Genomic DNA, 25,408 nt, shown 5'->3' with positions numbered 1-25,408 from the left:
CACACTGAACTCAAACGGAGAGAGCATTTATATGTATTGAGGGATTTATGTCTTTGAGGGAACTATTGCTAGTCCCCCAATGTGGTAGGTTGGGCTGGGGGGGGGAGGGGCTGTATAACCCATACTTGATGTTCTTGGTTGGGATAAGGGTTGTATGACTGTATCAAATGCAGTTCTCATGCAAAGTAACATGAGCCACTGACTCATACCTGCTGGGAGAAACAGATCAAATCTATCAGGATCAGAAAAAGAACCTGATAGTCGAATTTCTTATTTCCATGTAGTTAATATATTAGTACCAAAGTTTCTGGAAGTGCAATGAGAGGGAGGGGAATGGGGATGGTTTTGGGCAGAATGGAAAAGAACGATTCAACAGGGAAATGATAGTACGGCACCCCTCTGACTTTACCTGTTCAAATGACTATAGAAAAAAAGTCTGAACTACCGAAAATTTAATTCAGGTATTGAATTATTATACTCTGTGAGAAAGTTTTGTAGAATGGAATTAGTTATCAGTTAATTAATTACTCGCTTGTTAAGGTTTATTTGTTAAGGTTTATTTGTTTAAAACAAAATGAGTGATCTCTTTTGAGCATGAACCAACATCAGTGAAAGGCATTCGATTACACACAGACGTTCTTTCCTGAATTGTTTCTCTTATATGTTAGTTGTACAAATATAGGATCTATTAATCTGTTATGGTTTTATTTTAATCAATTATTAATCAACATTAATAGGTGTGATAGATAAACAATTATGGTTTAGTTATAGTCATGTTGCGTTTCCCTTGGTCACTGTGAGGTGTCTGGACTTCCTATGGTAAACATTGGGCTTGAAAATTAATGAGTTTTTGTTAAAAGAAAGTAAGCATTTTAGCATACAATGATAGTTTTGATTACTTGTGAATCGGTAATTATCATTTACCTATCCCGGATACAAACGCACAGCCTTTTGGTCACTAGCTAGGAATGGGAAGGTATGTATTCAAGCCTATCAGCATACATACTGTGCTGTACAGTATGCTTTAGTATGTTTGTGTATGAAACAAGAACTTGCATACAAAATTGGAAATCCCAAGAGGCCTTGTCGACATATCTCATACTTAAAGATACTAAATAGTAATGAATTCTTACAGATCATATTTGTGTGCACTGTGCATATGTAGTCTTGAATATTATATACCGAGCTATTGTTGATGTCCTGTAACATTGACGGACAGCTTTCACAAACCTCCAGAGACTACATGTGACTTGCGGAATGGATGTTCCATATTGCGCACAGAAGATGTGTTTATGTTATTCTGGGCTTATCTCCTTTTTCTTTAACCTTTATCAATCAAGAAATGTCAAGAAAGGAACATAACCAATGTCAGACAATGAAATATGCTAATATATTGAGTACACAGAGCTGTTTCTAGTCGAGGTACAAAAAACCAAAAATATTGATCATGTAAATTTAGCCATAAAAACATTAAAGTAGGTACTGATTTCTAGCAAATGTTTGAAATCCTTTTCATTTGTGGATCTGTCAAATCCTGTTTTCACTTCCATGGATATACAGTATCCCAGGTTTGCTTTCAAACATGGGTTCTATCTGACACTTAATTTCTTAAATGAAGAATGGGCTGTTGACAGTATTTCAACAGTTACTTCAGTCCAAGGGGAATTCTTTGATTTTAAAGGTGGGGGCGGGAGTGAACATTGGAGGAGGTGCAGGACTGCAGGTGTCAGAGCACTTTCAAACAGAGATCAGCTTAAGTACTAATTACTAATTAGATAATTGGAGGTTGCAACTGAAATGAATCATTCAATGACAACTTTAATATTGAAAGTCTTTACTAAAGATTTTGACCACATTGCACAGATGTACGCTGTTAATTACCCGTTACCCAGCTGAAATCCTTGCTATATTTTTATGGTGCATAAGAATCCCACATTTTGTGAATATGGTATTTGATCCGTTAATTGTGAGGAAATGGTGTCTTTGACTTTTGCCACTCTTAACTCCTTACTTAATCCTGCAATAACATCCAATCTATATGCATGTATTATACAGGCTGAATAAACTGTCATTGTGCTTGCTTAAGTGCATTGTGATCATTGTGTGCTAGCTGAATAAACTGTTGTGGCATAAGTAATGTTCAAGTGGAAGCTGTGAAGGATGAATAAATAGTCTTTGACTCCTTTGATGTAGAATTTTAATAAATACTGCTTAAATTCATGTTGCATTTAAGGTGACAATTCTATACTGATTGATGTGAAAATCCTACTTTTATATGCTTCTCCCAGGGAGCTGCTACTCTAACGTTAGAGTAGCAGCTCCCTGCTTCTCCTTTGAATATGTACAGGCAGTATCTGTTCATTTAGGCCCCTGGTGTTCAAACTAGTTGGCTTGGTTATATTCACATTGATCATCTTTGGAACCTTCCAGTGGCTGATGTTGTGGCCTGGGGAGGGGGTTAACAGTGAGAACACTTATTATGGTTAATGATACCATGGAGCTATAAACAGATGATACTTAGGGGCAAAGTGGTAAATTATGTTTTGCAACTTTGGAGCAATTTATTTTCAAGACTTTTCTTCTCTATATGTTTCTCTCCACAAAAGTCAGCAACCCTTTTCTCTGGATTTATTTGACTAACTTTAAAAATTCAAAAACAGGTCAGGACACCCAGTTTGTGTACCAGATATTCAGGCTCTAGAGTAGGCTTTTATCGGTAAATGAAGATTAAATTTAATATTGTAATAGTCCGCTGATTTGCAATGATCTAAAGCAACAAGAGTGTGTTGCATTCAATTCTTCAGTAAAACAGGTTGCAGCCCCCCCACCCCACCCCCATCCCAGTAAGGCTTGAATATGTAAATTAAGATGTCCTTTATTTTATTCAGTATCGCAGTCAGCCACTGATTCCCATTGCACATATTTAACAGTGTGTATGTTATGTTGACTGATGGCTTGGTAAAAGGAAAAACAATACTTTGTTTCTGATAAAGTCATAGTTAAAGCAAGAATTTAAAAGAAGAACATTTCTAGAATCCAGGAGCCAAGAAGCTATTTCTTGCATTTTCTTCCACATGAGAGGGCTGTTATGAATAATGTGATGCACTGTTGATGATGTATTGTTTATGACTAAAATAGTTATCATGATAAACCTACAAGTATACCCTTGACATTCAAGGTAATAAATTAGCTTAAAAGAGTAAATTTAGAAGAAAGATCACGCCCTCAAGAGCTGCTATTTCTTGAACTGATGGCACAAAGCTGTGGACAAATAATCGTTGACAGATTCCCCTCATACTATAATTATTTTAGAGTATGTCTCTGTTTTGGAGGAATCTTTCCAGTTTTAAAGCGTTAACATAAGAGGATAAAATAATGGATTTGTTTTTCGTTCAAACTGTAAGGTGAAAACATACTGCAGATGTAAGGGATTGCATCTGGGTTACTTCATTTCTTGTAAGCTGGACAGAAAAAAACTACCAAAAAGTGAAAGCTGTACAAAAGTTGGAAAGTGTTTGTCCAGCATATATATAATACAACTGGTGTATACCAGTGTGAACGAGGATTTTAATTTGGTAGTGGTTTATTCTGTATATATTTTACGTACTGAGGAGCTGTAACAATGCCAGGTGTTCTCAGCACCATTAATATACACACCTGACACCTGTTCAGTATCATGCACCTACCTACACAGATCTGTTGGGTATCATACATGTTGAATAGCATTTGGCTTCCTAATATCAATTCAATATTTTTAGATTTCTTTTCATATAAAAAGAACTCTAGCTTGAGGTATCAGCTTACTTTTAGTAGAGTATTTGGGCTCCCTAAACACTTTAGGTTCAGTGGTCATTAAATATAAAATGATCACACAGTTTTGATGGAAAAAACTAATAGTAAAACAAGCAATCATACAATTTTGCAAAGATTTTCTTTTATCCCTTTAAACATCATTGATAAAAACTTGTTTAATTTTCTTAAATTGTGTTAATCGACGTTATGTCCTAGAAATGAACAAGATCCCTTCATCCATATTCATCAGAAGTACGATAGGAACCTTGATTTCAAGTAACAAGCTAAAAGCTATTGGTGAACTGTCTCATTTTTCCAAGGGGCAGTCTTAAAATCATCAATCTGTCAAGATTTGCAGACGCACACCATTTGATAATAACCAGCTTGCTGCTAAACTGCTGAATTACACACTATACCCCAAATTTCAATCTTGGAATTCTGGTTTTATGGCCTGGAATTCTAGGAAGTAGACTACATGTAGCTTTTCGAGAAGAAGTCAACGTTGAGATTTAATTTGTCTGACTGTGCTAGCTCTGACCACCCAGTTTCATGGTTAAAGTGTTATTAGTATGGTTTCTGTGTGCATAGGATAAAATTATTAGGGCAGGGATAGATGCACCCCCCTCCCCCCTGCCCCTTCCTCACGATCAATATCAAGAAGAAAAAGACCTACATAAATCAATCTCAAGATCTTTTTTGTTTTTTTTTTGTTTTTTTGTGAGCATTAAAAAACCTGGATTACCATTTGAGTAGCCAATGGTTTTGTTGACACTAAATATTTGTGTTTGAACTTAACGATAGATAGTTTGAGTTACATTAATGTCATTATAATATAAACAACCACATTAAATAGTTAAAAAGCAATTTAAGAGGTAGTTAAACATGAAGGTTTCCTGTGATCAAGTGTATTATTGCATGATGTAAGAATCAGTAGTAGGCTAGTTAGGAAACGGTATGTCTGTCTCATTTAACCTTTGCATGTCTGCCATAATGACTTCTAAGCAGAATATTAATGTTAGCATGTAACATTAAATTTACATGCAGGTCATGACTTTTACATAGCTCCTAATATTGAACTTTGAAGTTATTAACCTTCTTAAAAAAAAAATCATACAATTTGGATTATTATTGTGAAGTAAAACTGCAATGATATCATGAGCATCTAGTTCTAATTGTTCATATCACTTTGTCAATAATTTTACTATTTTTTTTTTCCAGTCCTACTTGCAGTGATCCAAACAATTGTCTTATAGCTTCGTGTATGTTGTAATATCAGAGTACATATACTGTGCATGTGTACAAGGTTCACCCAAACACTATTTGTCATGGGCAATTCCACGGTTACAGTGTGACAAAAAATACACATTTAGTCATTTCAATTTGGTTTTTCTCAGAATATTTAATGGATATCTTCAGAATAGGTTACCAGTGCAAAAGGGGCAACAATTAACTTTTGAAACATGCATAATTTTTTGGAGATTGCAATGTCAATTTTTGAATAGCAAACACAATATTTTGAGATCACATGGTTCTGCTGTTATCATAAATTATATGTATTTAAATTTGAAGCCTACAGTAAAATGATTAATTCAAATTGTGGATAACACTTTTCTTGTAACAGTCAGGTATCACAACTGTCTAGGCAATAATAATGTGTCTGAAAATGTCATCTGTAAGGTTAGGTCGCTTTAAGGTATCACATACTCGACAGAAAATTCAAATGTTTGCAATGAAATGGTGAAGCTTTGAATACAATTCATGGGGCATTAAATTTTTCCATACTGGACAAAATAATAAATGACTTGCAATTGTTAGCAGCTGAGTATTTTTAGTCACATAGATTTCTTAATTTGTTAGAGGGATTATTCATGATCTAGCAAAGTAACAGTGATAAGTCTAATATTCTGTGCACTTATTTAGTAGTTCAGTGACTAACAGCTCTGTAAAACTTTACAAAATCACATTTGGGTTTTGAGAAAACTCCACAACACAAAGTCTGTTCCATTTAAACCACTTAGACAAAGTCATGCACCATCCCCTCCCCCCCCCCATCTGTACAAATCAAATACAAGAATTCCTGTAGCACAAAATGTCATAATGCAGTTAATTTAAGACTATTTCAGGTAATTTAAGCCTATAGGAAGCCATTGCATTGAACCCTCACCAAGTGTAATATACAGGGGTATGCTTAAGGTTTGATTAAATGTAACCAAAGAAATTCCATATGTGCATAAAATCTTTGGTGTCCCTCCTTTTGGTAATTTTCTGCAATAAACGTTTAACAAAGTTACTTCCGTGGGTTCTTCTATGTGCCTCAGAGAAGCGACCTTGCATCTGGTCGCTAATTTTGGTAATATGAATTTATCAAATTTATAAAGTGTTGATTGTGCTAAGCAATGCACAGTGCTGTTTAGATTTATTTTATTCATGTAATTTAATGTCAACATTTATGTCAACACAGATCTGCTAGATTGTGCTACACTAAAGACCTTGTTGACTGTTGTGGTTGAAGTAGCAAAATGCAGAACCGTTTATCGGAATCCCATGCATCCAGCAGGACTGTTAACTCTTCAATATACGTAAATGGAGCAACAGGCCTTCTTTTCATCATTCATGACTTTCAGGGAAAACTTTTATTTTGTAGGTCAAGTTGTTGCACATACACTATGTGAATGATATTACTTGGCAAATCTTTAATTAAAATGGTTGATTTTTTTTATTGAATGTATGATGATCTATTTCCTGATTCATGATTGATATTATTTTCTCTGGCATCTATAGTTGTAATGTTTTAGCCATCATTATCTGTGTTTAACCTCACTATTGTCTTCTCTTCTCTCTTCCACCACCCGGTTTTCCAGATTTATCCAACGGATCACAATAACAGTAATTACACATCCAGCCCTTCAACACCTGTCAGCTCACCTCCACCTATGTCAGGTAAATAGTCTTTAATCATAACAATCATATGAAGGAGGTCAAAGGTGGCAGAACTGGCAAACTGCTGCATACACTTACTCTGTACAATTAGTATTTTATTTAGAGTATAGAAATCTACTGCCAACCTTGCAGTTATGTGAATGGATGATCGCAGTTCATGGATTGTGGATTTCTCTTCTTTATTCTCATTCTGGGGGGTGTGGGGGGGCGTTGGGTGGGGGTGGCAGCAGTTTAATAAAGAACTCATTCCATCATTCTGTTAACTGTAAAATGTCTGGCTGAATAGTTTTGTCATGTCACATGCAAACCCTGATAATGTAGGCATGTTTCTGAAGATGGTGAAACAAACCTTCCTTGGTCAAAGGTCATGATGACCTGCAGTGCAAAGGTGATTATTATGGTATGACAAAAACAATTGTCCAATTCAAGATCAAAAACAATGAAGGACTAATGTCACTACTAAGCAGCTGTATTCAATTTGTTGTATACTTGGTCTATTGTACAGTAGGAACATCAATTAATAGATATTTATTAGCATTCACTCAAACCTGGAAAGTTTTAAGAATTTCCTTTAAACTTGTTTGAAATGAAGTGTTTTGTTATGGAAGCAGTAGGATGAAAGTGTGACAGAAATCCTCCAAATGTAAGGCCTTTTTTGGGTCCCGTATCTGTCCATTTCTCGTTTTGTGTCGTTGGCATAAACTTTATGCCCTGACCTCTATTAATGGAGTAATAAATTTTGAAGTCCAATTTCCCATACATGCAAACCCATTCCTCTTTTTGTGGCTCAAGGTTAAGATTGACCCCTGATACAAATATCATTTAATCAGCAAAAGAACAGGAAATGGTAGGCTTCTGGTTTCCTTTGTCAACTTTTCCCCAAGTGGCTTGTTCAGACAAAGTTTATGTTACTTAGTCAAAAAGATACAATAAATTACAAGGACCCTACAGACAGTTCACAGTAATTTTGTTTTTTATGCAACTCCAACCAATACATTACAATGCATGATGCAGAATATCATGGTAGAGACGTCCCCAATCATCATGCCTTTGTATGGAACCCTCTCTGCCTCTTACAACTCCAACCACATGATAATGCATGATGCAAAATATCAAAGAATTCTGCAATCATTCAAAGATCAGTTGAGGGTCTCAAGAATGTTCAATAAGGCATTGCACAATAACTTTCCATAGATGGCTTAAAATGAAGATTTGGATGAAAACATGCAATGTTTTTCAAAACCAATTTAAGGATGTTAGTATTTAATATAGATGTATGTTAGTATATACATGACTTTATATTGAACGGTTGGTGCCTTTCCTATGAAGTCCTGGGTATCATTATATGAACCCCATGCCCATGGTGCCTTGATATGGAAGCATGGGTACCTTTATATGGTAAATTTGTTACCTTGGTGTGGAAGCATTAATAGCTCATCTAAATCTCAGAATTCTATCGTTTTCATTCTCAGATATTTGAAACTCCAAAAATTCTTTATCAAAAGAATCTCTGAAAAAATAAGTGAAAGTTTGTGTGTTGATTGACTAGTAGTACTCAGTTCTTGCTGGTATTGTTTCAATTTTGAAAAGACGTCTGTGTCATTGATTTTGAGGAATGTAAATGGTGGGGATACAGTCATGATTGGCAGTAACACATCCTTTATTGATTTCAAGGTGTTCTACTAAAAACAAATTTGGGCATCATTTGTATGTGGCAGCCACTTGATCTGAAAACACATTCAAGTTTGAATGGATATTTTGATTATTGTAGTTTAGTGAGATATCAAAAAGCCAGAGGAAGGGTGAAGTAGAGTTTCTAGGTCAAAGATGCCATTTAAAACTTTTATATGAACTTTTACGATCTGGTTTGAGACATCTACAGCCACGCACAGACAATTAATAGTACCGATTGGGGCGGATTCTGGTAAATTGCGTGACCATAAAGACCAGTAATGTCAAATCAGATATTGTCAAATTTAAACTCATCAAACGTTTCCTCAAGACAATAAAAAAGAGTTGTAATACCGGTATCGAAGAAATTGATTTCATAGAAAACATTTAGAGGAGACTTTTAGACCAATTAAAAAAAACAATGCAGGAAAAGACACAACTTTCTAATGCGGTTAGTTTGGTGTTTTCAATGGGATCTGAAAATGGAACCTAAAATAAAGGTTAGATTTACTGAAAGCTAGCTATCAGAAAATGTAAAGTATGAAACAAATTACTGTAAGTAGAACAAACAAGTCGCAAACAACCTTTGTTTGAAAGACAAAAACAAATCTCAGAAAGATATGAATAATTCATCATCGAAGATTCAAGTTTCCAGCGGATCCCTTTAGTCTAGCCTTGATGATCATGGCACTGATTGTATTAAACTAGTACTTCTCAATGGTGCAAGACAGACTTTTGCAGTATTTATCATTTTAAAATTAAATAATATTACCAGGTAGCCTCTAGTGATTGATCAATATTTAGCTGATCTGATTTTGCTTTCTGGGTCGCTTCTGGAAGGGAAAAAGGTGATAACCAGTCAAGTGGCTTCAGTAAACAAATTATTTGTTGTCAGAAACTATCGATTGCTTTTGGTCAAGTTTGGTGTTTTCATTACTATTTCAATCATCCGAGGTAGGATGCGATGCGTTTAATCAAACTTGTAACATTAGCCTGGTAATGTAATTAACAGGTGCTGGGTTGAATATAAAGGGATGTTACAAGGCCAATCTGCTAAACCCTGACATCTGGTTTTCTTAGTCAAGTCCAAGCGACTTCCCCTGTTTGTATAGTTCTGGTGCGTCGGCTCACTCGGCTGTGTCAGGCACATAGTTTTCTGACCTACAATAACCTACCTTATCGCGGTCATAAACTTTTGTTTCTGTGGAAAGGAGAAGAGAGTTGTAATAATTGGCATGATTAGTTAGCATGATATGAACTAATTGAAAGATATGAAAAGAACAAAGGGATTCTTTGCACTGCATGTGATCTCTTTATTGGTTGTTTGTTTGTGTGTTCACTTTGGTCATGTGATATAAATGGTGGCCAACGGATGAACAGGAAGGGGGGTAGGAGAAGTGGGTGTGGAGAAGACTGGGGGTGGGGAGGAGGGTAGGGTTTGGAGAAGAGGGTAGGGTAGGGGAAGAAAGCAAATACAAAATGTACATAAAACTGTATAATGTTGCCAATCTCTTTCAATAACTTTTATTTTGGTAGTTCTGTTAGACATTGGCCAATTTCTCCCAGTTTGATCTGCCAAAGATAACTGTACAAGAAGTAATGCATGGCATTATATGTTTGCACTGAATCTGCTGAGTAAATGTGCAAAGCAAGTAATATAGCTAATAAATGTTAATTATATATAAATGTCAACTGTCAAGTTATGGATTCATTCTCTTTCAGCAGGTCCATGGCCGAGGTCTTCAAATCAGACGTCACCAGGACCTTACATGGAAAGTCCACTAGGGTCCCTAGTAAGTGCAATCTTCTTGATTGATTGATCGATTGATGGATAGATAATGATCGGCTGATTCAATGGAAATATGTTTGTTTCATTTCCGTGTTTTAATCTTTTAGTAATGAATTGTATATGTCAGCGTTAGCAAAACATTTAGACCATTTCTTTTAAGAGAATAAGAATCTAGTGATTTGTTAGCTGTTTTAAAGTTTATAACATTAACAATGAGAATTGAGTGTTTATGCGTGTGTCCTTGTTGAAAAACTGTTAGAAGTTTGGCAGAAATAAACTGCTTTAGAATGATTGCGGTTTAGTTTGATGTGTTTCCCAAAAAAAAATGAACTGATTATTAACAAAATGCCAAACATTTCCAATATTGTTTGCTCGATAACAGTATCATCGAAACAAGTTCTTTTCTAAGTTTGTTTTTCTTCTTTTCTCTTACACCAGCAAAATCGTATGAATCAAAGACTGGATGATGCAATAAATGTTTTAAGGAACCATGCAGAAGGTGAACCTGTTATGGGCCCTATTACAGAGGATATGATCCAGGCCAATATGGCTCACTCCAACCATTCCACAGGTGTATCCAGCAGTATGACATCAGGGTATCCCACAGGTGACCCCTATTCCGGGGGAATGGACCCACATATGGTAAGTCTATTTAAGTGGACTGTGTAATACAGTTTCCTTTTCCACTGTAACTCTGGACTCCAAATATGAAGACCATGGTACTTATTCCTCTGATCTTTGCAAACTTAAACATTCTCAAAAGAGATAACATTGGCATATGGCTAATGGTATTTTGTGCACATTACTCGCATAGGATTCTGATTACAAGATATAAAGATGGCATCATGTTAACATTAGTTTGCAAGTGATACATACATAAAGCAAGATAACATCCTGGTTATGTTATTCCCCAAACAATGTGGATCTCATGAAATATGAAATTATTATACCAAAGGGAGAGAGAGGGAGATAATGTCCAGATTATCCTCAGGAGACATTGTTTGCTTTGATGACATTAATGACATGACATTACCCCCTCCTGACTGTTATGACAGAGGGAAATGTCATGCGTGTCTGCATTTTTCCCACGACATTGTTGATTGTTCCTTGAAAGAAATAGCTGTAAGAGCTCAATTTAACCACATACATTACAAATAGGTCTATCAAACATATATCCCCAGCTCTTTGTGTATTTATAGAAACTGTATCCTACGCGAAAAATTTGTAAGGGAAGAAAAAACTACTAGTGGGTTGAATGTGATTATCTTTTTGGATTAGTGGATTCGATCATTTCTCAGTTTATGTTTCCAGGTGGGATCGGTTGACAGAGCTATTTGTTGCTCTAACCATCTCCATCCCACATAGAGCTTACTCAGCCCTATCATCACTTGCTCACATCTGACATCTTAAAGATTGTGATGTTGGTGATTATGCAAGCTTCTTGTTCTCCCTGTGTATTATATATATATATATATATATATGTATATATGTTGATACTAGTTGAGACTAGTGGAACACTAGTAGTTGTAACTCGGAGTTTCACGCGTTTTAGCGATCGTCAGACAACAGTCAGAGTTGTCTGACGATCGCTAAAACGCGTGAAACTCCGAGTTACAACTACTAGTGTTCCAGTAGTCTCAACTAGTATCAACATATATCCCGCTCTGTCCACTGGACATAGAGCACTCTGCGCCAAGATAGACGCCAACCAAACAACTCTCTCTATATATATATATATATATATATATATATATATATATAAATATATATATATATATATTTATCTGTATGTTTACATGTAGGTCATTGTTTGACCTCTTATCTGGGTGATGTTTCATTCATCAGCATGCAAAGTGAATGTCACACCAAATTCGTCCTGCCAAAAAGGGTATCCTCAGCTGCCTTAATTTCCACTACTTTTGACAGTAATTTCTTGAGATGTAGCTGCTTCTCAGACCATTTAGAGACTCTTTGTTTTTTCAGTGTTTCTCCAGTTAGCAAGGCTCTGTGTCATTCTTTTCACATAGATGAGTTGATAGAGTCACCAAGCCAACACTGGCAGAAATATGAGGACAGAAAACAGATGTTGAATTTTTTTGGCTGAAAAATGTCATTTTGATATGAGCCTTGTTTTTGTGTTGATAATCTTTTTGAAATTCCGCATTGCAAACAGTAGCCACCAGTACCATGCACTTTGAATGTAAGGCACCTTCCGTTAATTTTGTTCCGTTTGTGATTTAGGTTACTTGAAAATTGTTTCAAATGTTTGCTATTTAATAAATTGTGGGAGAGTCATTTTTGATTCCCCTTTGTCAAACAGAGCCTGCTCTTTTAATCATGTATCTGCTTCTCATCATCCTCATCTGTGTCATGAGAAGGATTATGCAATCTGAACTTTAACCCCTTTAGGAGGTGAACCTGAAGTCAGCCACCCTTAAACTTACATCTGGATTAAAATTAACAGGAAATATTAATGTTCTGTGCTTGAGGTTTTTTTTTTTTTTTGGGGGGGGGGGAATTAGTCTTAGGCTTAAATGACATTTAGTGTTCATGCCTCATGCCAAACTAATCAAAATAGAAAATTGTTTTTTTTCTGTTCATGATAAATCCAAAAATATGGTAAGCACATCTACATCTATCTCGTCCCAAAATGGCATTCCCGGCTGGTAGAGACAAGACCAATATCCTAAATTTATCTCATTTTATTTCCTGTGACCTGAAATCACTTGTCTCCCATGCCAGTGATTTCAATACCATCATTCCGTAGTCATTAGGACAACGTGCCTCAGTTAGCTTTGCAAATGCAATGGATTTTAACACCCTCAGCGAAATCACCCTCCGCCAAAATAATCAGGAAAACTATAAGTTGCACTGCTGTATAGTTTGATTCTCGGTAGAGAGGTTAGTTTCTCCTGAAGCTGCTACTGAGGATGGCTGATGAGGTTAACAGATGATACTGGAGCAGTCATTGCCTAGGTCTACCAACAGATATTTCCTGGCAAAAGATTGGAAAACAGGTCTTGCAGACAAAGGCTAATTCAGAACCCACAACCCAATGGAAATGATTGACGACCAAAAAAATCATAATAATAATAGTTATAGTATTGAAAAAAAAATAGCAAGAATATATGGCACTAAAGAAACTGGCTGTTAAAGCTTGGAAATAATTAAACTGTGGAAAGCATGTTACACAATGGTATGTAGAATGGTGCCAGGGGTAAGGGTGGGGGTGGGGGGTTGGTTAGCCAATGCTCATATTTTTTACAGTGTAACAGGTTTGACTGAAGATCATGAACAGGAAAGCTTCCATGGAGGGAAAGAGAGATTTATATCGAAGATGCACAGTGTTTGCTTGTTCAATAAAAATACAGAAAATTATAGCAATTATATGAAATGACAATAAGCTGAAAGCTTGCTATAATGCCCTGGACATGCAACATGGGGCAATCAGATGGACAGGGATCATAGATCTGAATAGGAAACCCATTTTATTTTGGACTGACTTATATACAAATTTATACTGATTAATACTCAATGGTTGTACAAGGCTGGTGTTTTGTATTTGGAGATCAAGTTTACATATTCTGAGGCGAACCCCATATTTGTTATGTTGAGCCCTCAAGTTAAGACTTTTAGGGTAAGGCTTACTATTTTGTATTGCACATCCACATTTATTGAGAATCGGAGATAGGACTTCACAGGTTCCTGCTCATACCTATTGATGGGAAATAGGAATTTGCAGTTCCCTGCTCATACATAGTGATGGGAGATAGGACTTTGCAGTTCCCTGCTCATATGTAGTGATGGGAGAAAGGACTTTGCAGTTCCCTGCTCATACATAACGTTGGGAGATGGAACTTCACAGTTCCCTGCTCATACATATTGATGTTATCTCCTCTGGTGGCAAGCAGTTGTGTTCGTACCTTCCCAATTCCCACTAAATCTTGTGGTGGTTCAGTCCCCTTAACGAATATCAAGGGTGGGTACTGTATGCTCCTCAACGTGTTCACAACCGTGACTTGTACTGTGTGTATGTCTGCAAGGCAGAAAAGAATAGAGACCTGATCACCCACAATCATTAATTATAAGGATCATTCATCTACAAACTAAAGATTAGAAAAATCTTTGTATTTTCATAGAATTGCATTCATGTCAAATTTATAGATGTTCTGAGGGACAAAGATGCATTCACCAGGGTAGACATGATGGTAAAGCATTTAACTGCTGAAAAGTAACCATCCTTAAATCCTCTCATACAGCTGAATGACTACACTAAGCTGGCCGACTGGAAGGAATTAGAAGTTTACCGTAGTTGATATCACATGACCCCATTGCTCCTTTGCTTTCTACCAGTGGATGAATAACTACTTTGCTGGGCGGATGACTTTAACACATGGTTTAGATTAACGTTTTACAAATCTATTTTCCTTTGTTGTAAAACCGGGATGAGCAGGTTATAGTCTTGTGTATTTGTTTATGCATGATTCGGTGAGGAAACCCAGAAAATCAAAATGGATCTGTCTGTCAGTCTTTTTTTTCTTTTTTTTTTTTTCTTTTTTTTCCCCCTTTTTTTCAGGTAACAGTCCAAGGGTATTGCTTACTGGCATTAAATGCTGGTCTGGACATGAAAAATTGCATTATAGCACTAATATGCAGATAGATTTCAATATGAATTAATAAACATTGTAAAGTAGCTTCTGTTTTACTGTGTCCCTTTAACACTGAAGCTTGATATGGCCAGTCTGATAGCTAACAAGAGGTGACCACCACTTAATGTGTGTTTACACCATATTGCTACCAGTGTTGATGTTGCTATGTTGGATAAAAGCACCCTGGTGTATGTTTACACCATAAAAGAGATGGTCAAAGCCAAGTCCAGGGTACAGTATTTTAATATTGTTGATATGTTGGTCAAAAAACACCCTGGACTAATACCAATGAAATGCAAACTACAGATTAATTTGAAAAGAATTCAATTGATTATATGATAATGATAATATTGATGTTATATTCTTCCCCCCCCCCCACCCTTCCTCCTTTGATTTGACAGGCTGATATGTACTGTAATGGCGGCACAGCGATGTCTTATTATTCCATTTGTTTCTACTTCGTCTTTCTTCATCTCTTCCGCAGGCTGGAGTACCTGAGAGGGGCTCTGTGGGAGGTGTAGTAGGTGGCCCACATGACCTCAGCCAATCCCACCCAGGCTATTCTGGTGAGTAGTTCTAGTATGATTCACTCACTTCCGATTCTCTGGTTACATTTTCCTTCATTATCGTTTACTCCTTGTCATCCTCCTCATCATCTTGCTGTTCTAATTTGTCTCTCAAATGACCCCCAGCTTGGCTAGACATCATGCAGATTAGGCTATGGGTGATGTCATTTGGAATTATCTATGTTCTCTACCTCTTCCAATTTGTACATGTGTTTGAAAGACTATATTAAACATGACAGTGGGCAGTATGCAAGAAGGCAAAGAAGAATATTGTTACAGTTTTGAGTATCCATAGGTATACTTAAATATGAACACATTGTCAGTATACAGGAAGGCCAGGTCCCTGGGAGAGAACATGGTACATTTGAGTATCCATGTTAGATTTGAGTATCCATGTTAGGCTTGCTTTCCATAGGTATACTTATATATGAACACATTGTCAGTATACAGGAAGGCCAGGTACCTGGGAGAGAACATGGTACATTTGAGTATCGATGTTAGGCTTGCTTTCCATAGGTATACTTATATATGAACACATTGTCAGTATACAGGAAGGCCAGGTCCCTGGGAGAGAACATGTTATATTTGAGTATCCATGTTAGGCTTGCTATCCATAGAGATACTTATATATGAACACATTGTCAGTATACAGGAAGGGCAGGTCCAGGGGTGAGAACATGTTATATTTGAGTATCCATGTTAGACTTGCTTTCCATAGGTATACTTATATATGAACACATTGTCAGTATACAGGAAGGCCAGGTACCTGGGAGAGAACATGGTACATTTGAGTATCGATGTTAGGCTTGCTTTCCATAGGTATACTTATATATGAACGTATTGTCAGTGTACAAGAAGGCCAGGTCCCTGGGAGAGAGCATGTTACATTTGAGTATCCATGTTAGGCTTGCTTTCCATAGGTATACTTATATATGAACACATTGTCAGTATACAGGAAGGCCAGGTACCTGGGAGAGAACATGGTACATTTGAGTATCGATGTTAGGCTTGCTTTCCATAGGTATACTTATATATGAACGTATTGTCAGTGTACAAGAAGGCCAGGTCCCTGGGAGAGAGCATGTTACATTTGAGTATCCATGTTAGATTTGAGTATCCATGTTAGGCTTGCTTTCCATAGGTATACTTATATATGAACGTATTGTCAGTGTACAAGAAGGCCAGGTACCTGGGAGAGAACATGGTACATTTGAGTATCAATGTTAGATTTGAGTATCCATGTTAGGCTTGCTTTCCATAGGTATACTTATATATGAACGTATTGTCAGTGTACAAGAAGGCCAGGTACCTGGGAGAGAACATGGTACATTTGAGTATCCATGTTAGATTTGAGTATCCATGTTAGGCTTGCTTTCCATAGGTATACTTATATATGAACGTATTGTCAGTGTACAAGAAGGCCAGGTACCTGGGAGAGAACATGGTACATTTGAGTATCGATGTTAGGCTTGCTTTCCATAGGTATACTTATATATGAACGTATTGTCAGTGTACAAGAAGGCCAGGTCCCTGGGAGAGAGCATGTTACATTTGAGTATCCATGTTAGATTTGAGTATCCATGTTAGGCTTGCTTTCCATAGGTATACTTATATATGAACACATTGTCAGTATACAGGAAGGCCAGGTACCTGGGAGAGAACATGGTACATTTGAGTATCCATGTTAGGCTTGCTTTCCATAGGTATACTTATATATGAACATATTGTCAATTTACCAGAATGGGCAGGTCCAGGGGTGAGAACATGTTACTTTTTAGTATCTATGTTAGGGTTACTTAACTATAATACTTTGTACAAATGTATATGAACACAGTTCAAGCTTGAACTCATGTCAATCTCCGTGGTTACAAAATGTGGCTTCTCCTTTTTACTTATTAACCAATAAGTCGAAAAAGAAAGACCAACAAAATAATTTGTGTCCTAATATATAATGTACTTCATATTGTTTCACTGTTATAATAAGCTAATAATGTCACATTCTACCTCCTTACTGTTCCTTTAATGGTGGAGTAGAGTGCAATCTGTTTCTGTCACAGTTAATGCAAAATGCAGCTTTTGTTTTAATGAATGTTTAATGATGTATAAATCTCTTAGAAATAAACCTCATTTAAACACAGCATTGATGAATATTGATCACCGTTACTGTGATTTGTGTGATTTTAGCTCACCAAAAAAAAAAAAACATCCTCCCATATGATATGAAATTAATTAACGAGACTGACCTTGCCAGTTAATTAAAGCCAGCTCTCTGTCATGTTAGGAAGGTAATAGCATCTTCAATTATAAAGCAGTAACATGTGGACATATTTAAACATTAATTGGTTTTTCTTCTGTAGATTAGCTAGACGTCGCTAATTATCACTAAAATGTTGCGATTTCTAGACAACTGAAACAAGACTCGCCATAGATATCTGAGAAAAGTGAATAGAAATTTTCCCGCCGTTATTTCTAAATTGCTAGAAATGAAAGCAAACCGTGTTATTCTTGCGAGAGAAAAATATCTACGAGAGAGCAACAGTTTATTGAGTAATATATTCCAGATGGGCTGGAGGGTAATTTCCTGTGCATTTTCAGGGATTTGTTTTTATTTTATTTTTTTTACCTGCTGTGAACTTCACACTTTACCACGGCTTGTGTAGTTTGCCACCCATGAATTGCAAAACCTGTTGCAAAGCCCAGAAGCAACTATATATAGCCAAGTAGTACTGCTAAGTAAAAAAAACAAATCTATTACATCATAAAATATTATGCTGATTGTTTCCTTTCATATTTATCAAGTTTCAATAAAGTTATAACATTGTGTTGAGGTTAGGTATAACATAGGTTGTTTAAGAGGACCTGGGGGGGGGGGGAAGGGTGTGGGGGCTCAGCAATTTCTAATGAAACCAAATGTTTCCATTAGGTCATCAAAAGCTGGAATCTTAGCCAAGCTACCGATCAGTACTCAGAGTAAAACTAAGACTGGGATTGATCAAGGGTAAGACAGCCTTCATAGATTACAAGCTACATGAATGTACAGATAGTCAAATATCATTGCCCAGAAACATCTTCACAATAGAGTTTGTGATATATATATATATTATGCAGCAGGCAAAATTGCTTAGTTTTCAAAATTTGGACTGTCTCCATGATAACTCCATGATTTGTAGAACATTACCAGTCTTATTCTATAATTAACTGTATTTTTGTGTAGATTTATGGCAAAACTGTAATGTTCTGGGGATTTATGCCCAAACTGTATTGTTGTGGGGATTAATGCCCAAACTGTATTGTTGTGGGGATTTATGCCAAAGGTATTGAAAATTGACCAAAAAACTTAACATAAAAAACAGTTTTTAAGTCCAAATGGAGATGATATTTATTGACTGGTTATGTGAAGAAAGCAATAAACATTATGGGTGAAATAAGCTCTAAACGCTTTGAGAAAATCAAATAAAATGTTTCCCTCCCCTCCTACCTCCTCCTCCTAGTCCCTTTATCCTCATGATAGAAATATCCTCATCCCCATCCTCATGATACAAGTATCCTCATCCCCATCCTCATGATAGAAGTTTACCTCACAAGATCTTCATCCCTTTAAGCTCAAAATTTTTGGTCATGACCCTAAAGATCAAAGGTGATTCCCTATGGGTTTCTCTCTACCTGATAAATAGCTCGTGAAAGTGGAATTGGTGTGTTGGTTTAGTTCTGGTGATGTCTTTATCTATACACAGTTCTGTTCTACTGTGCTAATACTGTACAATACTATCTGGATTGCAAGCAATCATTATTGAAGACTAAATCTGAGGTTTTACCAAATAATTTATTCTATCAATGTGTCAGTAGTTTGGTCTTTGCTTGATAATCTATTCTCAAACACCATGGGTTTCCCTCCTCTCTTTGTAACAACCAACAATAAATATTATTTAGTACCAACTATTAATCCATCCACAAATATTGCACCACCAATGGATAAATCTCCCATTGACATTGTAAACTATGTATGTCACTGAACTATCAGGAGTCTCTCTGATCAATGTTACAATATTGGCATCTGTTTCTTCCGCATCCCTTCCGCTCATCGATATATTCTCCTTCCCTTCCTGTACGTTGTCTGAAGATTTAAGTGTTTGTTAATACAATCATGCCCGGCAATGATGTTCTACATAGAGCACATTGTACCAGTTATCATGCTCAATTAATACTTGCCATATCCTGTTTCCATAGTAGCAATACAGATGATTATAATTGGGAGGGACTTTACACTGATTAGATTGGGTAACACACCAGTTGGAGACAACAATTATACAATTGACCCAGCGGCAGGGAGCTTTCTTCATCTTCATCATCGTCGTCGGGTTGCCTCTATCTCATCTTAGTCACATTAGTCCTGATCCCCCATACCCCATAGCAGGCCCCATGGAGGGCCTGTTTTGTTTTCTGAAGAGGCCCCTGTAGATTCTACTGAGTCTGCACAGTCTACCTACTAACCCTAAAGACCAAGTGTTTCCATTTTGCTGCAACCAACTTGTTGATTACAGGCGGCAGGGTATGCAACCACCTTGGTATATTATAGTAGTGAATTCATTATGCAAAGATAGTTAGGTATGAACAGCATGTGGAACCTTCTGTCCAATAAGAATAGAAAATATTATGCAGTGTTGTGTATGTGTTTCCAGTCCTATTGAATGTACTTTGTATGCCTTCATTGAGGTCCGATTATATGTTAAGTGCACAGAATATATCCTGGAACAGAACTATGCATATAAGAGTTCAATCAGTTCACCAGTACCATTGGTTTCGATTCTTAACTAACCCAAAAAGCCTTCACACATTAAATTGCAGAAACAAAAATGTATTGCTAATTGAAAGTTGTAGTCATGTGAGAAGAACTTTGAAAAGTGTATTAACCTAGAAAACAGCTGATAGTTAACACCTGTCACCTGTTATTAGTATGCCTGGCAACTAACTACTACTACTACTCCATTGATGATGATGTTACGATGGATAATTACTTTGAACCCAGTTCATTGTCATCTTTGATACTATCATAATCAAACAGGAAGATTATAGTTTTCCTTTCACCTTGACAACTTTGAGTATAACTTGAACATTGTTATTCATGATAGAACAAGAGAGCCAGCAGTATACTGTATGTTATGTACTTATGTTACTGGATTATAGCAGCTGGACCTGTGTGTTTAGTTATACATGAGCACAAACTTGAGTGTATGATGCTGGCCGTACAATACAGAGTAATGCCATCTTCTCTGTGTTTTATTCCATATCGTCAAATCAACAGAGTAAAATGACTGGGAACTTATAACCTACTTTCTCTGCAATTTTGTTTTGCTCTTATATAAAATTTATCATACTTTGGGGTGTTTGGAGGGGGGGGGGGGGGGATGGGGACCTAGATCTGCAGTGAAGTGCAGCAGTGTTACATAGTTTTAGTCCCTCTAACTTCTATTGGTGGTAGTATTGCAAGTTAGGCAGAAAACTGCGACAATATTATCTCTCATTCTTCCAGCTAAATTGATACAATTTAAATATTCCTTTTAAGTGACCACTTGATAATTCTATCTTTAGGTTGTTTTTGTAGTCAATAACTCATTCGTCAAACAACTGGTCAGGACCTAGACTCTGACCCTTCTGTCCTAGAAACTGGCAACAATAAAAGACGAGAATCCCATGTCTGTGGATTGAATTCATAATGATTGAATTAGACCAGATGTCAATAATTGTGATCTTTGTTGCTAGTTTGTCTGCTACTCTTAGCATGGAAACTCTTGATGTCAATTTGTTTCTTGTCAAATTTCATCTGACATGGGCAAGGAAGTCGGGCGTGGTCCCCTGCTGGGAGGTACAACCAAGGTAAACTAATTTAGCGGTGAGAGAAGGGGTGTCAAGCTGGGTGGAGAGGGAGCCCCGCCGTCTCCCACAAGGCACCTCTTCCCGGTCGATCAACCTAGTCGTACCATGTACCAGGCTAAATGATACTTAGTATCATGCTCAACTAAGTTAAACCTTCTGCGGCCTTGCTTAAAATAGGAATAATAAAAAAAAAACCAATGGGGTAAAATTGTAACACTGGCTTGGTATTGGAAGCGTTAATGCTTACTTTGGTGATACTTTCATATACCTTATAGGGAAGTGATATTCAGAAGGGCGATGGCCCAAGTTGAGGCAACTGCAAACTTGAATTAACTTCTTCAAGTACTCTCATAATGGTGGTTTCTTCAAGCTCTCTAATTATGGTGGTTTCTTCAAGTACCCTCGTAGTGGTGGTTTCTTCAAGTACCCTTGTAATGGTGGTTTCTTCCAGTACCCTCGTAAAGGTGGTTTCTTCAAGTGCCCTCGTAGTGGTGGTTCCTTCAAGTACCCTCGTAAAGGTGGTTTCTTCAAGTACCCTCATAAAGGTGGTTTCGTCAACTGCCCTTGTAAAGGTGGTTTCTTCAAGTACCCTCATAAAGGTGGTTTCTTCAAGTACCCTCATAAAGGTGGTTTCTTCAAGTACCCTCATAATGTGGTTGTTATGCTTCCTTCGTTTCACAACAATGTAAATACAATTGATGATTACATTTGGTAAGAACTTGTTCTCTCTATATAACAAATTTTAACAAATGGAGCATAACAAAAATGTGGAATTCATGTTGAAGATTTGTAAACTATTAAGTAGAGATATGTAGTTTGCATTCTGTGAAGGTTTAATTACCACATACGGATGTTCATGGTTGCCACATGATCAATGAAAGCCTGCATACATGTATTTACCTCTGTGTCAGTGTGTTTTATGTCTGTTAGTCAGTGTGTCTGTGTGTAAATCTATCACTATGTCTATATGATTTTATCTGTTATATCTGTGGAGGTTTGTACTTCAGTATGTCAATATCTATGGCTTTACCTTTGAGTGGATTTGTATATCTCTATTAACATGTCATTCTATCTGTCTATATGTCTGTATGTCTGTCAGAGTGTTGCAGATTTTGGTTTGATTCATTCCCATCTTACCAGTAATGAATGTGTCTGAGCTTAGTACCTTACACATTGTTTTATTTGTTTGATTTTTTTTAGGTGTTCCAGTAGTAGATGGAAGCTCAGTCCATGATCCGTCAAGTGAACCCAAATCTGCCGCCGGTAGGTCAAGTAAAGGATCAAGCAAAAAGGCTAAAGCCAGTGAATCTTCTTCCCCAAAAGAACCAGAAAGTCCTCTAGATGACGATGACCTAAGTGATGTGGAAGGCAAAAAGCGAGATCCAGAGAAAGGCGGAAAAGGATCTGGTGGTGGGAAGAAGAAGAGATACAGGTTAGAGGAAAAGTGGACTAACTGTGGGTGAGATTACAAAAAAGGAGACTTGTCATAATTAAAAGCAATTAAAAGAATATTAGGGGTGGGGGTGGGTGGGGGAAAGGATAAAGAATATTAATGATGGGTGGGGGAAGGAGAAGAATATTAGGGGTGGGTTGGGTAGGAAAAGGATATCGAATATTAGGGGTAAGGTGGGTGGGGAAAGGATATAGAATATAAGGGATGGGTGGGGAAAGGATATAGAATAATAGAGGTGTGGTGGGTGGGGGAAAGGATAGAATAATAGGGGTGGGGGTGGATGGGGGAAGGATAAAGAATATTAATGATGGGTGGGGAGAAGGATTAGAATATTAGGGGTGGGGTGGGTAGGAGAAGGGATACAGAATGTTAGGGGTAAGGTGGGTGGGGAAAGGATATAGAATATTAGGGGTGGGGGTGGGTGGGGGAAGGATAAAGAATATTAATGATGGGTGGGGAGAAGGATTAGAATATTAGGGGTGGGGTGGGTAGAAGAAGGGATACCGAATATTAGGGGTAAGGTGGGTGGGGAAAGGATATAGAATATTAGGGGTGGGGGTCGGTGGGGAAAGGATATAGAATAATAGAGGTGTGGTGGGTGAGGGAAAGATAGAATAATAGGGGTGGGGATGGGTGGGGAAAAGGATAAAGAATATTAGGGATATCAACCAAATATGAACCTTTTAGATAGATCAAAAATATATAAAAGAAATAATTGAATTCATCATGTTTCAATCAGTCCTAATTAGTTAAGTTTATTTAATTTTGAACAGTAGTGAAGATGACATGTTAAGCCCTGAGGAGAGGCACTTGAAGGAGAAAGATAGGCGGCACGCAAACAATGCCAGGGAAAGAATCCGAGTTAGAGACATCAACGAGGCCTTTAAGGAACTTGGACGGATGACCATGCTGCACATGAAGTCAGATAAAGCTCAGACAAAACTTGGTATACTACACCAGGCTGTGAGTGTGATTACCACACTGGAGCAGCAAGTTAGAGGTAACGACACAAGACAAAACTCATTGTAAAACTACACCAGGCTGTGAGTGTGATTACCACACTGGAGCAGCAAGTTAGAGGTAACGACACAAGACAAAACTCATTGTAAAACTACACCAGGCTGTGAGTGTGATTACCACACTGGAGCAGCAAGTTAGAGGTAACGACACAAGACAAAACTTATTGTAAAACTACACCAGGCTGTGAGTGTGATTACCACACTGGAGCAGCAAGTTAGAGGTAATGACACAAGACGAAACTCATTGTAAAACTACACCAGGCTGTGAGTGTGATTACCACACTAGAGCAGCAAGTTAGAGGTAATGACACAAGACAAAAGTCATTATAAAACTACACCAGGCTGTGAGTGTGATTACCACACTAGAGCAGCAAGTTAGAGGTAACGACACAAGACAAAACTTATTGTAAAACTACACCAGGCTGTGAGTGTGATTACCACACTGGAGCAGCAAGTTAGAGGTAACGACACAACACAAAACTTATTGTAAAACTACACCAGGCTGTGAGTGTGATTACCACACTAGAGCAGCAAGTTAGAGGTAACGACACAAGACAAAACTTATTGTAAAACTACACCAGGCTGTGAGTGTGATTACCACACTGGAGCAGCAAGTTAGAGGTAATGACACAAGACGAAACTCATTGTAAAACTACACCAGGCTGTGAGTGTGATTACCACACTAGAGCAGCAAGTTAGAGGTAAGGACACAAGACAAAACTTATGGTAAAACTACACCAGGCTGTGAGTGTGATTACCACACTGGAGCAGCAAGTTAGAGGTAACGACACAAGACAAAAGTCATTATAAAACTACACCAGGCTGTGAGTGTGATTACCACACTAGAGCAGCAAGTTAGAGGTAACGACACAAGACAAAACTACACCAGGCTGTGAGTGCAAGCAATAGACTGTCTGTAATGTTGTTTAATGTCAACACATCTGGAAAGCATTTAAACAATCATGATTGTGCACAGCAAGCATAGGTAAGATTAAAGGTATTTAGGACGAGAAAACTCTTAAACTTCTCATGACTTAAACAAGGACCATGACAAGTAGGGAGATATCAAAAACTGTTGACCTGTTGTTGACTGACAGCAATATTTAATATATCACTAAAGATATTAGAAAATTATTAGTTGATCTTTGTAAAGTCTTTATGTAACTGCTAAACAACTGTTTTGTTTTGGTGTTTTTTATCGGTCCCCCGTAGTTTAAAATTAACTTGGAACAGTTCCTCTTTGACTCAGGATTTAAAGATGTGAGATACAGGCATCTTGCCAGTGATACAGAGCATGTGGTTAGAAACTTTTCCATATTATTTGGTGTTGGGAGGTGGATGAAGGGCAGGGGAGTGGGGGTGGGGGGGAAGTACTAGGGAAAAGCCAAAAGAGCTCAGTTGCTTCTGGGTAGGTTCACCTCATTTCAGCACCATGTCACTTCAGCATCATCATTTCAGCATCATGTCACAATTAGAAAAATGGGTAAAAAACGGATTGCTGTTTGTTTTTGTTGGCAGAGAGGAACCTGAATCCCAAAGCAGCGTGCCTTAAACGAAGGGAAGAAGAGAAAGTGGAGGACATGGCCAGGGGGAGCTCTGGGGGAGGGCCACCCCCTCAGGCAGATCACTTAGGTAAAGACTACCCCTTCTTAACT

At 37.4% G+C, this 25,408-nt stretch overlaps 1 protein-coding gene across 7 annotated transcripts in view; it reads left to right on the top strand.

The window, feature by feature from the left end:
- The window catches only part of LOC139966070 (transcription factor 12-like), a 139,419-nt gene that overhangs the window by 108,686 nt on the left and 5,325 nt on the right, over positions 1-25,408 (top strand). For 4 of the 7 annotated variants that reach the window (XM_071968726.1, XM_071968727.1, XM_071968728.1 and 1 more), the window contains 7 exons: positions 6,654-6,732; positions 10,126-10,196; positions 10,631-10,834; positions 15,326-15,407; positions 22,482-22,740; positions 23,508-23,734; positions 25,272-25,385. In XM_071968726.1, coding sequence (XP_071824827.1) covers positions 6,654-6,732; positions 10,126-10,196; positions 10,631-10,834; positions 15,326-15,407; positions 22,482-22,740; positions 23,508-23,734; positions 25,272-25,385 — 1,036 coding nt within the window. The remainder of the gene's footprint in view (positions 1-6,653; positions 6,733-10,125; positions 10,197-10,630; positions 10,835-15,325; positions 15,408-22,481; positions 22,741-23,507; positions 23,735-25,271; positions 25,386-25,408) is intronic. The other 3 variants (XM_071968730.1, XM_071968729.1, XM_071968731.1) reach the window with 3 other exon arrangements.

The sequence above is a fragment of the Apostichopus japonicus genome, chromosome 4, assembly GCF_037975245.1.
Source record: "Apostichopus japonicus isolate 1M-3 chromosome 4, ASM3797524v1, whole genome shotgun sequence".
Classification (NCBI taxonomy): domain Eukaryota; kingdom Metazoa; phylum Echinodermata; class Holothuroidea; order Aspidochirotida; family Stichopodidae; genus Apostichopus; species Apostichopus japonicus.
Note: the sequence above shows the minus strand (reverse complement) of the source record. Positions and strands in the feature narration are given on the sequence as shown.